The following is a 17,840-nucleotide window of genomic DNA, read 5'->3' as shown; positions in this document are numbered from 1 at the left end:
TAGTGACCATATATCTTGAACCACATATTTTGTCAAATGGCTGACACACACAATCAGACCATAGGAAGAACATTTGGAGTCAGAACTTGGACATTGTATGTATATGTTTTTTCTAGTCAACATCCTCCAGCTATTTGGCCCATGTTGATGGTTCCATTTTAGAAAGATTTTCCACTGTGTTCTTAGTTCAAACATTTTCCTTTTTCCCACCTTCTGGTTTGCTGCCTCATGCCCCCTGCTTTGTGACTCAAGATTCGAGAGGATTGTTAATCTCAGGAAAAAGGTGAACATCTGTCCAACTCCCTTTGCTTGAGTCCAAGCTCCACATGTAAGTTAATGGTGAATTAGTTCACATAGCAACAGGATTAGGATATGATCCTGATGGAAAAACACATTCAAAACATATTTCCCAATTATGAGGAGTAAAGTTTGAGAAAAACAAACTGAGTTGTACTAACATAGACTTTACAAACAACTCAAGTGACAAGGACCCTGAAAGAGGTGGCATTTCTGCAGTGGTCACTATGAGAACAGGCAAATGACAATGAAGTAGCTAGACAAATCCCAGGCTATGTCCAATTTCCTATAGCTTCTATATCTCCAGCTCTGGACAGTGATCACTGAAGTTCATCAACCAAAACAAGGAAAACAAACAAAAAGAAGCTTTCAGCTTACCTCTGTTTCCTAAAAGACTCAATTTGCCAGAAAAGATTCCCAGAAATAAGATTCTGGAAAAAAGATACCAGAAAAGATATATCAATGTATCTTTAAATAGGAGGTGACAAGGAGGTGTCCCCCAAAAAAGGACTCCTTTTACTTAGCAGTTTGGTTCCACTTTGAGCATCACAGCACAAGGTTGAGAAAACTACAGGGGAAAGAGCACTAGACTGGGACCCAGGTGGCTTGGCTGCTAGTCCTTGTTCTGCATTTTCTTGCTTTGTGGCCCTAAGCAAGAGGCTTAAGCTCTTTGTATTCTCATCAGCAAAATGAGTATAATAATCCTCCTAATATATTAGCATAACCAGGGCCCCAAATTACCATGGTAGGGATGCTGAGTGACCTGAATAGAAAGGGTACTCCAAATGGGTCAGTCTGGGGTTGGGGCAAGTAGTAGAAACATTTGGCAGACTCTCTTACACACCCACGAGCTTTCTATAAGTTCTGAGTGGCAGTCACTGCTGGCCCATATTTTCATTAAACCAGCATAGGGGATTATGATACTGTGCATTGAAAGATGAAAACTTTATAAATGCAAGTGGTGGTGGTGGTATTCGTAGTGCTTATTTATAAAATGACATGACATCCATAATATGCCTATTGTAATACAGAGCATGTAATGAACAATAAATGGTAGCTCCCTCTCCCTTGTTTAAATTACTCATGAATGTTTCATCTGTGTGGCTGCAGCCTCTGAGCTGTCAATCTCTTCTCCAAGGAAATTAATTAATTATGGCAACAGGTGCTATTCTGAGACATGGCTGGGTTTTCCAAAAATAATTGAGTTGACTATGTAATTACCTACCTGACCTGCTTTTCAATTCCTTCCCTTGTTTCCATAATCCAGGTATTTAACCACCTGGCTCAGCCCAGGTGACTTTTGAAAGTTTCTCCCATGCCTTGCTCTCCAGAGCCATTGTTCCTACAAACAATAAGGGCTACCTTGTAGTCCTCAGCTATTAGGTGCTTTGGTCTGTGATGGTTATTCCAGTTTCCAGAGACTGGTAATATACTGAGCCTCAGTTCTCCCCTGGCTCTAGTAAGCTGTCTTTGTCTTTTCCACCAGAATGCCGAGTCATGAAGGGAAACCCATCAGCCACAGCTGGCCCAAAGGCATCCCCAACACCTCAGAAGAGTTCAGCCAAGAGCCCTGGCCCCATGCGCCGGAGCAAGTCTCCTGCTGACTCAGGTAACGACCAAGACGGTGAGTGCTCTTCTCCTAACTGTGCACGCTGACTTCATTTACAGAGGCCAATACCCTCTGCATGCAGAGGAATGAGTTCCTCATGAACACCATTGTGTCTCCATGACACCAATTCTATCAATTCATGGATTAAACAGTCAAACTTGTTTGGAGTCATGGAGACATATTCACAACCTTGATTCAACTCACATGGATGCAGACCAGAAACCTGGCCTATTTGCCATGCTTGCTGTAATGCTTGTTGTCGTGGTTGTCTTCATTGTCATCTTCAACATCATCCAGCAAAAGCATAGTTAATGAAATAATCAAGCCAAACAAATTTGAAATAGAAGATCGGGATCAAAAACAAGAATGTAAAAAAATGCTACGCAAAATTGTCAACGTAGTTGATGCACTTGAGCTTCAAATTTCACTTTAAACTTTTTAGAAGTCAAAACAAAAAGAGAAACAAAATAAATTGCATCATTCTCAAAATAAGAAAAGAAAGTGTAGGGAAGGTTCTGAAAGGAAACAAAGAGATTTGTCATATAGGATTTTATTTAATGGATAGTGAGTGATCTAAAAAATGTGGTTTATGGATCACCACCAACCTATGAGCTATTTATCAGTCTGTGACGAGATTAGGTGCCTGTGCCGAATGTAAATCATGCCACTGAGCGAACCATTTTCTTCAGCTGACTCTTTTTTCATAGAATGTTTTTATTGATGAAGGCAGCAGTCTGTTGGTTTATGTTCTGGTGCAAGATCTTGCACCCACAGTTTGAGTGGTGCTAATCTAAAAGGCAAGAGTCCAAGTTGAGAAGCCTAGTAGCCTCATGCACTGACAATTTGAGTTCTTCATGATAAGGAAATTAGATGGTCCAGGAAACTTACACATTTGTCTTCCCAAGGCTCGGGGTTCATTGTGAGAATTCTTCTAGCCTGAGAGCCTTGGGGCAGTGAGCACAAGCACCCTTTCTCTCCTCTTCAATTTGAGGCAGCTTGAACAGCCAATTGGCTTTGAAATGCCTCTGGCCTAGAAAAATAGCCTGTCCTGCTGTCCTCACATTGCCAGGAGCACATGCATATCACCAGCCATGTCTTTATTCTCAGGCAGAAGGAACTAAACTGTGAGGAGGCAGCTCAGGCTTTTCATACTTCCATGTCTTTGCACACCCTGTTCCCTCACACCTGGAATGCCATCCCTCTAACCCACCACTCTTCTTTGCTTGAAAAACTCCTATTCATCCTTCAATACTTCAAATAGAAATAGTTGTTTTGGTCTGGAATATCATAGCATGTTATTCACATCTCTGGGATAATATTCACCACACTGTGTTGTAAAGTATGTATTTACCTGTCTACTTCCCCAACTAAATACTGGGCCCCTCAAGGGCAAGATGTCATGTTCATTTTTGTATCCTCAGTGCCAAGCACAGTGCTTGGGTCCTAGTTGATGCTCAAATAATGCTTGTGAATGAATAGATGCATAAGAGCACCAATTTTACCCAGCGTGGTGCTAGAGACCCAGTAAGCATTTAGGTAACTTTTGCTGAAGGAATAAAAATGCATGTGTTTGGTGACATTTTGGTTAAGTGTACAGAACAGCACATGAATCTATCTAAGCAAATTCATATTGCTCAAACTACAAAGGCCTAGATTTTAACACTGGGATTGAGAATGAAATTGGTTGTACAGATTCTAAGCAGGGCCTTGGAAAAAAAAACGGACTGTAAACATTTCATCAAGATTCATAAAGTCTGGCAATAATCACTTAGTTAATCACTTTTCAGAAATATCATTGGCAATTTCTGGGATTTCTAACCTGTATTACTTATCTCTTGCTATGAAACAAATTACTCCAAAACTTAGTATCTGGTTTTTTTTTTCTTAAGATTGACATCTGAGCTAACAACTGCTACCAATCTTTTCTTTTTTCCTGCTTTATCTCCCGAAATCCACCTCCCCCCGTTCATAGTTGTATATCTTAGTTGCAGAACCTTCTAGTTGTGGCATGTGGGACACCACCTCAACGTGGCCTAACGAGTGGTGCCATGTCCATGCCCAGGATCCGAACCAGCAAAACCCTGGGCTGCCGCAGCAAAGTGCACAGACTTAACCACTCAGCCATGGGGCCAGCCCCAAAACTTAGTATCTTAAAACAACAAACATTTACTATCTCACAGTTTCTATGAGTCAGGAATTTGGAGTGGCTTAGCTGGGTGGTTCTGTCTGTCTCAGGATCTCTCACGTAGTTGAGGTCAAGGTATTGGTCAGGGTTGCAGTCATCTGAAGGCTTAACTAAGACTGTAGAATCTACTTCAAAGATGGTTGTTGGCAGCATCTTCCCCCAGACAGTGATTCAAGAGAGTGAACAAGGAAGAAGATGTAGTGCCTTTTGTGATTTAGTCTCTAAAGCCACATACTGTCACTTCTGTTCTAGTCTACTCATTAGAAGCAGTCACTAAGTCCAGCCCACATTCAAGGGAGGGGAATCCGGCTCTACCTCTTGAAGAGATGAGTATAAAAAAATTTATGAACCTATTTTTAAACTACCACATAAACCATGAGTTAGAAATGCTGATGTGGCAGCAGCTTGAAGTAAATACGTTCTCTTTGCAGTCTGTATGCAATTGAATTACCCAGCACACATGACACAACCACCTGTAATTAAACACAGTTTAAACATATGTCAAATTATTGATCTCCAGCATGCTACCTACAGAAATTCCCTCCTACAAAATATGCACCTCACTGATTCTAAGATATTAGAGACAGACAGGAATGCATTAGGATTCAATGAATATTTGTCAAGTTGAAAGGAGTTATAATAGATCCCAATCCATGCTTAGGCAGACAAGATCTGCTTTTGCTCCTCCAGGACTCCCTTGCTAAAGAGAAGGAATGAGGATGTACTTCATACACACAAGATAAACAGCGTAATCAATTTGAGAGGGGGCAAGGGAACTTTACTTGGCAAGTAGCAGAATTACAAACAGCCCCTCTTCTACCAGCACAAAATCTAAAGTGGTGTTCTCAGCAGAGAGAGTATAAATCTTCATTTCAGATAGTTCATGAACATAAATGACGCCAAACTCTAGCTAGCCTTTGTGGCAATTTCCAGAATGTTTGAGCTCATCTCAGATGATGTGTCTAGAGCCTCCACATGATTTCAGCCTCAAAGTGTAAAAGGATCCATGTAACATAACCTTGCCCATTCCATGGCAGTTTAGAGCCAAGTCCAGGGCATCTACTCAGTGAACATTCCACAGGGGCAAAACTGATGTTGGTCAAAATAGTACTTTAGGTAAGGCTTGAATTTGACATACCCATTTTCCCCTTCCTACCTCCGCCTCATTCAGTACCATTCCAAGCTGGGAGGGGGATGGCGATAGGATCTAGAAAAGGAGAGGGAGACATCTCTCTAGGAAGGCCCAGCTACACCACTTCCCAGCTTTGTGACTTGAGACGAGTTTCTTGTCTTCTCCAAGACTTGATTCTTGATTTCCATTTTGGATAAGACAGAATTTGTATGTCTATAGATACAAATAATTTTCCATTGTTATCAGTTGTTTCCAACTTATAGAGTTGTACAATAGTTTTCACAGAATCAGAATCACATAACCAGAAGGATGAGCTACAGATGATGCATAGTTTTGTATTAGCATAAATTTCCCCTTATGCACATTAAGAAGAAAAATTATTTCATAAGGTGTCAAGGTTTTTCTGAGCTGTTAGCAGGGGACATATGCAAGTTAATATACATTTAGCCACAGAATAATGGTGTTGGTTGGGGCTGAAATTCTTTGTTCTTTTCTAGGACATGGTAGTACCATCCTGTTTCCATCCTGTGTTAGTCTGTCTTGATTCTGAGACTTGTGGATGGATTCACATTCCTTCATTCAACTTGAGTAACTAAAGGTTGTGGAAGATAAGGCCATTTCCAGGGAATTTTAACTACCTTCCTTTGAAGGTAAATGAAAGCCAAAAACGTTCCTCTTTAGTAGGGACTCAAACCAAATGAAACATTGGCTCAGTTCAGATTCAGTTAAAGGAATGTTTTGAGGTTCTAATTCATTAGAAAATATATAGGTTTGATTCTGGTTTGAACAAGTTTGCTAGATTTTCAAATACGTATATTCGGTCCAATTCACAGTTCAATTAATATGTGGGTTCAGTTTGACTTGAGGTTTAGTAAATTGATGCTATTTGGTCTGTAATTTGCGTCATAATTTGATTCTTTATTCCTTAGTTCTTAAGTTGTCTCTTTCCTGTTCTGCCCACGAATAAATCAAAATTCTTCTACTTTATTCCCTTCGAGTTCAGTCCCCACTCCTGCCAATATTGAGTTTGCCCCAAATGGAATGTCTGTTGCTAGGTTCTAAACTCAAGTTAAGGAAGGATTTGGTTGTCTATATAATATTGCTATAAGAGGGTCTCATTATCGCCGGGCAGAGCTGATGGACTCTTAGAATCCACGTCCCATTAGCCATGTCTATCTTTAAAGAAGGCCAAGGGACTATGGCAAATAGATAAAATCTGAGCCCAGAAGGCTCCTATGGGATGTTTGAAGAAAGCTTGTGCAGTGCCCCATTTTGGTTGACCCCGGACTTGCCATCTTCATGGGCAAAAGTAAGCCTGGCTTCAGAACTAAAGGGAGACATTTCTAGTGTGTCTCTCTCTGTTTCCATTTCAGCCATTAATGTATTAATTTTTCCCTTTGTGCAACTACCCCCAGTTGAAATGAATTGAGTTGAATTAAAAGGACAAAGTAGCTATTTGCTGGGAAGGAATCTTTTCCTTTTCTTTCTTTCTTTTTTTCTTTAAGTAGCCTCCAAGGAAGCTAATTACCCACCCTGGTAGTCTGAGAAAATTGTAATATGATAATTAGTTTGCTGTTCTTCAACAGTAAGTCATTGTTGTAGCAACCCTATAGTCCCCACCCTCCTTCCCCCAAACTATGTGCACCTATTCCTGACAGTCAAATCTTCCCTGTGCCCAAACTCCCCAGAAAGAATGGCTTCTCTGCCAAAATACACAACCTTTGAAAGGGGAGGTCAAGGGACAGGAAACAGCAGGCTGAGGGTGTCCATGGGAGAATTGTATCCAGGAATCCTGCTCTTCTGAACCAAACGGGCTGCTTTGGGTTGCCTAAGAAGGAGGGACATAGTTGTTCTGATCTTTCTGAATGTGAGTGTCTAGACTAGCTCTGTCCAATGGAAATATAATGCAAGCCACAAATGCGAGCTTTGCAAGTAATTTTAGATTTTCTAGTAGCCGCAGTTAAAAAATTCAAAGAAACAGGTGAAATTAGTTTTGATGTAATATTTTAATTTTATTCAGTATATCCAAAATATTCTCATTTCAATATGTAATCAATATAAGAATTGTTAAGGAGATATTTTACATTCTTTGAAATTGGGTTATATTTTACACTTACAACACATCTCAGTTCTGACTAGCCACTCTTCAAATGTTCAATAGCCACATATAACTAGTGGCTACTGTATTAGATAGCACAATACTTTTCTTATCCATCTAAGAGAGGTTCAAGATAATGATATTTTACATGAATTAAATGCTCTGCACTTTGCAAAATATTTCCAAATTCATCACCTCAGTTGTCACTCATAATAGCACCACGAATTAGGTTGGGAGAGGATAATTACCCAGTTGTGTTTTGTTTGATTGGGGAACTAAGATATAAAGAGGTTCAGTATCTTGTGGTCTTTCCAATGCCACACAACTGTTTAGTACTCAAGAGCCAGAGCCTAGCTCTCCTGACTTCCAGGCAGGCAATCCCTGCAGTGTCCTTGAGGCAACATGTGGAAGCTCCAGAGTGGTGAATAGAAAGGTCCCTGTTGGACAGTCCTTGCTTCTTTGCTTCCTTCCACCTTCCCCCACCTCCAGGCAAGGGATGTGGGGAGGCAGAGGGGTGGGGTGGTATCTGTGTCATTCACTTTGTGCTGCATAAAGCACAGCCATGAGTAATTAGGATCCTTTGTTTCCAATGCCCAATCCTACACATTCCATCACCTCCCCTACTGTCACTCCAAGGGGAACTGGTGCCCTTGGCAAAGCTATCAGAAGAGAAAAACTTCCCTTGCCACCACCCCTCCCAATGATTCTGATTCTTTCTAAAACCATAGTTTAAGTGGAAGAACTGGCCTATCTAAGGCAACTTTCCTGTTGTCATTGGAGAACCACTCAGAGAAATGGTTGGGGCAAACAATATAATGGGGGCGACTGAGCACTCCACAGGGTTGGTGGTTTTGACCCATATCCCTGGAATAGGAGTCCCGGCCGCCTGCCGCAGCCTGGGACTTATGTTCAAATACAATTGAATCTCCAAAGCTTTGGTGGAGTACCTAGTATGCCACCAAATGCCAGGTACTATGAGGAAAAGGAATGACAAGATGAATTTCCTGTCACTAAGAAGCTTATGATTTATTTGGGGAACCAGTACTCACATAAATTTAACAAAAGAATTTTATTTGCAAATATGTATGTAGTTCTTATTATGTGCCAAGCAACTGTTCTAATCACTTACAGGTATTAGCTAATTTAATCTTTACAACGACTTTATGAAGTGGGTACTATTATCCCCATTTTGCAGATGAAGAAACTAGAGCATACAAAGGTTAAGTGACCTGCTGAAGATCACACAGCTAGTAAGTGGTAGAGCTGGGATGTGAACGCAGGCAATCTGGCTCCACAGTCCACAATTTAACCTTTGCACTGTGGTGCTAAATAAGAGTTAATGGCAGTGGTTTCTTTAAATGCCAAGTGAATGAGAGATACAAGCAGTAAGTGCTACTGGAAGTATTGGAGTTCATGGGAAAGAGAACTCATCAGGGTCTAGGGTGCTAAGGGAAGCCTTCCTGGAAGATCTAGGGTGTGAAGGAGGGTTATATTTCACCTGATAAGGAAATGGCTATTTCTGGCAGGGGGAAAAACATGAACAAAAGAGCAGAGATGGAGATGAATATAGCACATCAGGGTACAGGGAGGCAGCTGTTAAATCTACATCTCCATTAGATTGGTGGTTACCATAGGGGAAGGCGGGGAGGGCAAAACGGGTGATTAGGCTTACTTGTGTGGTGATGGACTATAATTAGTTTTTTGGTGGTGAATATGATGTAATCTACACAGAATTCGAAATATATTACGATGTACATCTGAAAGCTATATAATGTTATAATCCAAAGTTACTGCAATTAAAAAAAAAATCTCAAAAAAACAAAATCTACATCTCCAGCCCCAATCTTCCTTCTGGATGTCAATCCCATGAATGCCTACCAGATAATCATGCTTATATATGCCAAATACAATGTGTCTAAAAATCAAAAACACTTCCTCCCCCAACTCCCTGTCTGACAATAGAATCAATTCTCTTCTATTGCCCAGGCCCAACATCTTGGCATTATCTTTGACTCTTTCCCAATTTTTAATCCTTCATGTCCACCATATCCTGCTGTTTTTCTTGTTGAACCTTTGAAACATCTCCACCTTACTCACACAGAAGTCTCTTTCTTTCCCTCATCACCTGATGCTTAGATTACTCCACAGATTCCTAAGTGGTATCTCTGCTTCAAATCTCTGTGCTCTTACACATCTGGTGTGATGTCATCACATTTCTCTTCCTAAAACACCATTTCCATTGTGTTAGTCCTCTGCTCCAAAACCTTCAATGGTTCCACGTTGCATTCATTGACTGCCTCCTGCCATGGTAATGCTGAGAGAGTAAAAAGAGAGAAGAGCAGAGGTCCAAAGTCTGTGTTATGAGGACCACAGCAATAAAATGCAAAAACAAGAAGTAATGGACTTCACTCAGGGAAACTTCAGTCCTCTAATGCCTGACCTGCTAGACAAAGAATTAGTCTTCAACCTGTATAGATTGGTAAATCTTCAGTGCCTATATATTGCATTGTTATGCAATTCCTTCATTTCCAGTAGTGATGGTAGTAATGTCAATAGAAGATGTCATCTATTGAGCCCTTCCTATGTGCTAGGCACTTGGTTAGGCACTTTATGTGTAGTTTGTCATATAATCCTCAGAACAACAACAATTGAGATATGCATTATTTTTATTCAAATGTTACAGTTGGGGAAACACATCTAGGAAATGGCTAAGCCAGGATTTAAGCCTTGACTGATTCCAAAGTGTGGGTTCTTTCCACAAATTAAGACCAGTGTAAGTTTGTTCTAGTTCCTGTCCCATAAAACCAATAGTGAGCGTTGACAACAGGCTTGCTCCACCAGAAAAATATTTTCAGCAGAACCACCTTCAACAGGAAATAAATGTTTTCAGCATTATCAAGCCTGAGGAAACAATCCTGGCACTTCCATCAGCCTTCTTACAGATATCCTCTTCTGGAGGGCAACTGATCTGTGTCAAAATATTGCAGGAATGGGTACACATATTTGTTTTGCAACAGGGAAGATTCTTCTCTCCTTTATTTAAAGGATTCACAACTGCATGCTGTCCAAGACTTTGTAGAGAATAGATTTAAAATTCAAATTGTAACTTCTAAAGTTACAGTATCTCACAACCTATGATTGAATTTGGCCTGAAAACCAGCTCTAGGGGAGGAAGACAAATGGTCTACCCTCTCTAGGTCCTTCTGGCTGGCCTAAGAATTAAATTGACATGAGACAGAATAGCAGGAGAAAATCAAACAAAGCTTTATAAGTTGTATACCTGAGAGAAACTCAGGAAAACTGAGCAACTCACCAGAATGGCTGAGGTCACCACCTTAAATACTATTTTTAGCTAAAGACAAAGGAGGGTGTTGGGGGTAGTAGTTTGGGACTTCAAGGGGGAGGAAGGAAATTTACATGGAGATGGAAGTGCAAATGGGCCAACTATAGGCAATGTGACCTAAGAGACAAATTTTACATTACACTACAGTTATCTTATGATATTAGCTCCTTCCTGGAACAGGCCCTTCTGTTTTAAATTCTTTTAGGCAGTTGCAGGGGAGGTCAAAGTTTTTTTCAGGGTTTTTTGTTCTTAAAAATAATCAAGCCAAAGAGACACATTTTGGGGTGGCCAATTCTGATCCTCCATACAGCCCTATGATTAAATCAATGAAGGAATGTTCCAGGGCCCTCAGTTCTTGCTTCCCCAGTGGATGGGTCTGGGGAGAGCGACAAAAGCTTTTCCACTGAGCAGAAACAATTAGCCAAACCAATCCAAACATCCTGCCCAATGGCTCTTTGGGATAAATGTGTGAAAACCACAGGCTCTGTCTCTTGGCCTTGTTCTGAAGTAAGTTGAAACTACCTTGGTTCTACTTGGATGGCCTTCCAGAAAAACTCTTCATATATGTAGGGAAAAAACAGGGTGTCTTTGGACTGGAATGAAGGAATGCTTAGTGCATCCTAATATGAGAAAAAATGAGGAAATGGCTCAATTCTGTATCGAGATCTCACTCTGCAAGGCATTAGGGAATTAGAGAAGACAAGATAGAGAACCAATTGCTAAAAGCTCACAGTGGGAGGTATGTGATGTGCTATCCTTAAATGAATTTTGAAATGAATCTGAGCAAATCTCTGAGACCATCATCCATTGAGGAGAGGCAGTTTATACCCTTTAAGCAAGTCATACTCTCTGTGAGCCTCTATATCCTTGTGATTAAAAAGGATACCAGTAATTCCTGGCCACCATCTCTTGGGGTTATCATGATAATCATGTGAATTCATATATGGTAAAATGTTTTGAAAATAATTGTAGAAATACAACTGCAATTATTAAGGCAGCTCTGAAATTATTATTGTGGCTTTTTTTTGGTAGACTGGGGTTATTTTCAGTGAGCAATATTTCAAATTAGACATCAAACCAAAACCAAGAAGCTTGATTTTGAGTTGGGCTCAAGTGTTGGGATTAGAATGGGAGGAAAGGCCAGAGCTAAGTGAGTGAGCATTAAATCAGTTTAGTCTCCAGTCAAAGGTTGGATGAAATGCAGATGCTAAGCTGACTCTTTTCTTCCTCTGCCATTTTGGCCATGCAAATTTGAACCCAGAATGTATAATGAATGTCTCACTCGCTGCCCAGACAGTTATTTAATCACCACACTTGGGGCTACTTACACCTACCTTACACGCAGCTGAATCCCATTTCCAGGGATCAGTCCAGCCTCTAGACAAGGGAATCCATAGTTTAGGAGCTCAGCATCAACTCAGCCTGGCTGGTGACCACACTCTGTCCTTAGCTGCCCATGCCAGAAACTAGACTCTCTCTCCTTGTTCTTTGGGGAACTGACTCACTCCACCTTATTCTTCACTCCTAGGAACCCATTTCTCCCCGTACATATAAATCTAGGTAACTCATCCTAGTTACCTAACCAGCCATATTATGTTTGGTCTTATCCTGTTCCATTCTGATGGAGCCGAGGATTTAAAGATGAGCACTGGGACAAGGGCAGGCATAATCATTCAGAGAAGCCAGTGAGCGAAGACTGTGCTGGGCCAAGCTTGGCAAGTGCATAGCTGAAGGGTACCAGCTGAGGAGAGTGACAGACAGGGCACAGATACCATCTTCCCAGAGAGCTCTGTGGCATGAGGGTAGTTACATGCCATGCTGGCTGCTCTGTCTGCTATTGTTTCATGACATTGTCTATGATACCAAGTCAGTTCAGTGAATGAAAGAAAGCTCTTGCTAATCACTTTCTAATCTAAACAAGATCAAGTGGAATAAAAGCCCAGAAGATCAGTATAAGTTCTGGTGTCTGCTTCTACTTTCTCCTATTCCTTTCTCTTTTCTCTGCTATAAATTTCCTCTCTCCTTCCTACCCCCAAACAGAAAGTTGTCATAGGAAGGAGTCCCAGAAGAAATTCATTTTAAAAAGAAAGGGCAATGTACCAAAAACTGAAAACAAAAAAACACGTAGGCTTTGGAATCAGAAAGATCTGCGTTCAAATCCTGACTTTGCTACCCCTAACTGTAGCAAGCCTCTGTTTCCCCATCAGAAATAAGACTACAACTAAATTAGATTGTGTGTGTGAGTGTGTGTGAGAGAGAGAGAGATAGACAGACAGACACAGAGACAGAGAAAGTGGGAAAAAGAGAGAGAGAGAAGAGCGCCTGGCCTATCATAGGCACTCAATAAACACTGATTATTATCCTGTTTTGATTGATAAGATGGCCTAGGAGATTGAAAAGTTCCTGGTGCAACTTGTTATAGAGGGGGTAAAAATTAACTATACAATGAGAAGAAAGGAATTAAAGGATTTGGATTTGTGTAAATAGAAGTGACAGCAGTGAGATAGTGCTGTGGTTCTATGGAGGGAAATGAGAAAGTGAGAGAAGTAAAAGAGGGAGAAGTTCCCCCACCCACACATCCCCAAATTGCAGTTGAGAAATGGAAGCTCAGAGACAAGAGCTAAGGGCAGTTAGTAAAGAAGAATTAAAGGAAAATGAGGGATATCAAACAGTTGTGTTTTTTCCAGCTATTCTCAAAATGAACTGTGACAGCCTTCCATGTGGCTTTGCCAATCCAAGACCATGCACAGTTCGTCAGACCCTATTTGTGTTTTTTCTTGCTACTTCTTTTACTTGACATTTATGAATTGGCTTCAAAATTCTTGTCAAATGGCGCCCTCCCAGATTTTTTTCACACAGAACTCATAGAAGAAGTGCATACACGAATATATTTTTATCTAGCCTGCAAATGCAGGAGCTCCTTCAGCTTGTCAGGAATCGACATTTGCCTGTGCATGTCTACATTTTCTCATTTCTCTACGTCCATCTTTGGGTTCCATTCCATCAGGGAAGTCTGGGAAAGTGTCTGCAGTTTTCAACAAAGCAGTGAGTGGCAGTTAAATTATTAAAAACAGATTTCCAAAATGGCTGTTGAATGGTGATGACAAAATAAGTCCTTTATTTACAGATAGCTTAAGATTGATTAGCTGGGGGAAGGGTAGGGGAATGTATACACACATATACACATATGCAGAGAATCTATCTATAGAGAGGTATAGATGGAATATATATTCGTGTATTACCCCTAAAGTTTTTGAGACAGAGAGTTCCAGAGGATATTGAGAATAAAAAAAGGAAGTTATGAAAGAACCTGTATCTGTAGATCTATGACCAATAGGTGGAGACATGCTTGTGGTTAACAGTTTTCCACATTTTGGCAAGACCGGTGGGCTCATTGTCAGCTAGATAAGAGTGTAGATGAAAAAGACAGTTTTTACATTGGGACTATTAGTAGCCACCCCTTTGTAGCATGGCTGACAAATGCTGGGAAACTAGATCTCTTGTTGCCAAAGGATATAACGATGATGTGAAACAAAATGCCGGAACTTACCGGGGGCTGCCCACATCTATTAGACTTCCTGGCTGGAGTCGGGGCTCTTTTTGAAGACTTCCATTATGTCAGCTCAGACAGATCTCCAGGATTGCTCTCTATCTTGAATACTAGGGTCAGGTCCTGCTGGGTAGGCCCTCAGGCACTGTAGGTGGTCCAGTAACTCCTTCCTTTTCCTGCAGAGTAATTGACTACTTTGTCCCACTGTGGCTTCACAGACTCTTGCCTTTTCCAAACTGCCTCCTTTATTCACCAGAAAGCCTAGTGCAATGGCAAAGCCTAGCTCCCACAGTCTGTGCTGTTCGGCACAGGTGACATTCTCCTTTGGGTGGCTTACATTGTATATGCACATAACACTCAAAGCTTGTCCAGCCTCAAGGTCTCTGTCCTACACCATGCCCCTTCTCTCCCTGCTCATTGCTTTAATTTAAGCCACCATCACCTCTCACCTGTACTAATGCATTGTCTTCTAACCAATCCCCATTCCACCCCGCCTTACCTCGTAGGTCTTACCACAGCGACTGGAGTAATAGTTTTAAAATACAAATTTGATGGTGTCACTCCCAGATTTATTTCTCAACTCACTCCCAAACTTCAGAGAACACCCCACAAAAGGCCCCCAATGTCTGACCTTTACCCTCATTTCCAGTCTCATCTGTTAGAGCTCACTGCTGGCACCCTATGCTTGAGCCATTTTGAGCTGTTTGCACTTCTGTAAACATACTGTATTCTTTCATACCGCCATGTCTTTGCCCCTACTGGTGCAATTTTAAACTCTAGAATACCTTTTCTACCCTTCCTGCCTAACTAGCTCCAATTCATCTTTTTCTGATGGCTTTATTGAGATACAATTCACATAGCAAACAATTTGTTCATTTAAAATGTACAATTCAATGGATTTTAGTTTAGTCACAGAGTTGTGCAATAATCACCACTATTTAATGCCAAAACATCTTTATACCCCTAAAAAAAACTCTATACCTATTCCCCCCCCCCCCCCACTTCTCCCACCCCTCCTGGCCAGCTGCTGGCAACCATTGATCTACTTTCTGTCTCTATAGATTTGTCTATTCCAGGGTCATCTTCCAAGATTTTTTCAGGTGTTGCCTCCTCTTGTTGGCCTCCCAGTCCCCTGATTTCAAAGCCTCTACTGCAGGTGCCAATAATGCTCCTTGCATGGATCTGACATAGCACTTAGCTCACTATATTCTTGCCTGCCTCCCCACAGAAATTGACTTACTCATCTCTGAAACCCCAATGTCTAATACTTGGCCTGGCTCAGAAGAAGTACCCCATAACTATTGGCTAAATGAATGAATGACTTCCAGGAAGCCCTGACAGGCAGAAAGGCCTCTCAGTGAATGGATGATAGATGAGTGAATATACAAGTAAAACCAGACAGTGGATGCCTAAGTGCTCATTTTTCAGCTCACTTGCACTTGGATAAACTTAGCAACTACCATACTGATGTCTCTTCTGTCTCTACAGTTGATATGCAGCTTCCAGAACCTAGGGAAACATTACCATAAGTGGTGCAGACGAAGTATATCCTCAGAAAATATTCATAATACAGTAGTTTAAGCTTTACCTGTGGGACTAACAGCAACACTCTCAGGCCATATTCCTACCTAACCTTTTCAATTTTCTATATTCTCTCTGTGTCTCTCTCTCAATCTCTCCTTCTCCCTCCTAATCTCCTGCCTTCCTTTCTTCCTTCTTTCTCTCCTCCTCCCTCCCTCTGTCTCCCCACCCCACACCCTTGGGATATTTGCCTTTAATTTTAAAGCACATTTCAGAATATCTCTGATTAACAATGTAGATCCTTAGATTTAAAAGAAAATTAAGTTTAGCGTGAGATGTCTGAACATGAATCCACTTTGAAAGCTGTTTAATCGTTCCGTTTCAATGCACCACATTTCTTTTTACATGACTGGATATTTAAAAAGCTCATTAGCAAGGGAATATAAAACAATTTGCAAACACAATGGAATATGAAGATGTTAAATAGTAAACCATCTTCTTTTGGGCATTTTATTGACTAGAGACAAATGGGGGTGCACTCTGACTCAGGCAGCCATTGTCTGCCTTTCTCTGTCTCTATGTCTTTCTCCCTATTTCAAACTTCCTCGTTCTTCTCTTCTCTTAATATCCTACTCTTTCTTGTCTCCCCTCTCCTCCATGCTTGATCTCTTTCTCTCTCCTTTATGATTCTCTCCTTTGCCCATTTTGCTGTTTGAACCTTTTTTACTCTTTTACTCTCTGTTTCTCCTCCACTTTCTTTTATTCTTCTTCTCGCCTAGACCCATTTCTCTTTCTTTCCTTCTGTTCTTTTCACCCAGAATGATGGAGGGAAGAGAGAGTGGTGGTTGGGGGAAGATGAGTAGAAAAGGAGGTGGGGGAGAGATTGACAATGGGGCTGTCCTGCACATGCCACATCATCTGCCACAAAAAGGGATGTGCCCTGGTCTGAATCACCCATATTTCTTCCGCTTTAAGATAAGGCACATAACCTCTTTGTGCCTCACTTTTTTCTCACTTACAAAATTGAAACAAAATAGTATGTTCCCAGACTACCTGCCAGAGATGTTGTTAGGGTCAAACTTGGGAATGAATATGAAAAAGATTTGAAAAGAACCAGACCCCTGTAATTGGAAGCACTCAGGGGAAAGGGTGGGAGGATTACTGCCTTGCACTGCGCCGGGATCTAATTAACTGAGGATTGCAGTTCTTGCCTTTCTGAGGAATGTGTTTCTTTTCACCTTTGCTCTACTCATCAAATCACTTGGTTGTCTGTGTACCTTGTTCGAATGTTCTTAGTGTCTTCAGAGGGGAAGGATAACGTGTTCCTTTGTATGCTGTTGATTTTTATCCCTTCCTTTTCTCTTGCATTGGGCTAGCAAATGGAACCTCAAGCAGCCAGCTCTCTACCCCCAAGTCTAAGCAGTCTCCCATCTCTACGCCCACCAGTCCTGGCAGCCTCCGGAAGCACAAGGTATTATGTCTCTTATACCTTACTAAACCCCTTTGCACTCGGACTTTTTTGAATGGCTGGTTGATAGTTTTCTCTTCCATCTACTTCAACAGCACATCGAGATCAGAATTTCCCTTCATCTGGATCATTAGTTTGAAGCCCTGGGAATCCCAGCAGGGGCCAAGCTTCCAGTCACTTTTATTTATTCCTCTGACTCCCGGTTTATTTACTTCCAGTTACATTTAACCAAAAGGACGAGGTAGAGAGGTCCCAAATACCCATTCTGATCTAATGGTGTCACCAAATGATGGCTCAGGGGATGAGCTGGGCACTTGTCGCTCCAATTCAGATGCATAGCACAGGGGGCATTGAGGGCAACTTATGTCCCCAGGCACCAGTCAACAGAAGTGACATAAAGATAGCAGTCAAAGAAAGTTAACACTGAGTTTCTCCCTTTAGATTTGCTGGACATTAAAATATGAACACACCCTAGTTTCACTATGTATTCTTCATTATAAGGCAGATTCTGGTACAGTGTAGGAAGAGAGGGCATATATACATTGCGTTGGCCCCGGGCACCATTTACACCTCTAAGTCATCCCAAATAAATATACCATTAAAATAATACAAGTGTATAAATTCTATAGCCCCACTT

General features: G+C 41.2%; 1 protein-coding gene across 4 annotated transcripts in view; it reads left to right on the top strand.

Annotated features, from left to right (window-relative positions):
• DCX (doublecortin) overlaps positions 1-17,840 on the top strand; it is a 363,420-nt gene that overhangs the window by 326,931 nt on the left and 18,649 nt on the right. For all 4 annotated transcript variants that reach the window (XM_070503023.1, XM_070503022.1, XM_070503024.1 and 1 more), the window contains 2 exons: positions 1,784-1,921; positions 17,112-17,206. In XM_070503023.1, coding sequence (XP_070359124.1) covers positions 1,784-1,921; positions 17,112-17,206 — 233 coding nt within the window. The remainder of the gene's footprint in view (positions 1-1,783; positions 1,922-17,111; positions 17,207-17,840) is intronic.

The sequence above is a fragment of the Equus asinus genome, chromosome X, assembly GCF_041296235.1.
Source record: "Equus asinus isolate D_3611 breed Donkey chromosome X, EquAss-T2T_v2, whole genome shotgun sequence".
Lineage (NCBI taxonomy): Eukaryota > Metazoa > Chordata > Mammalia > Perissodactyla > Equidae > Equus > Equus asinus.
This window is presented reverse-complemented; position numbering and strand designations above follow the sequence as displayed.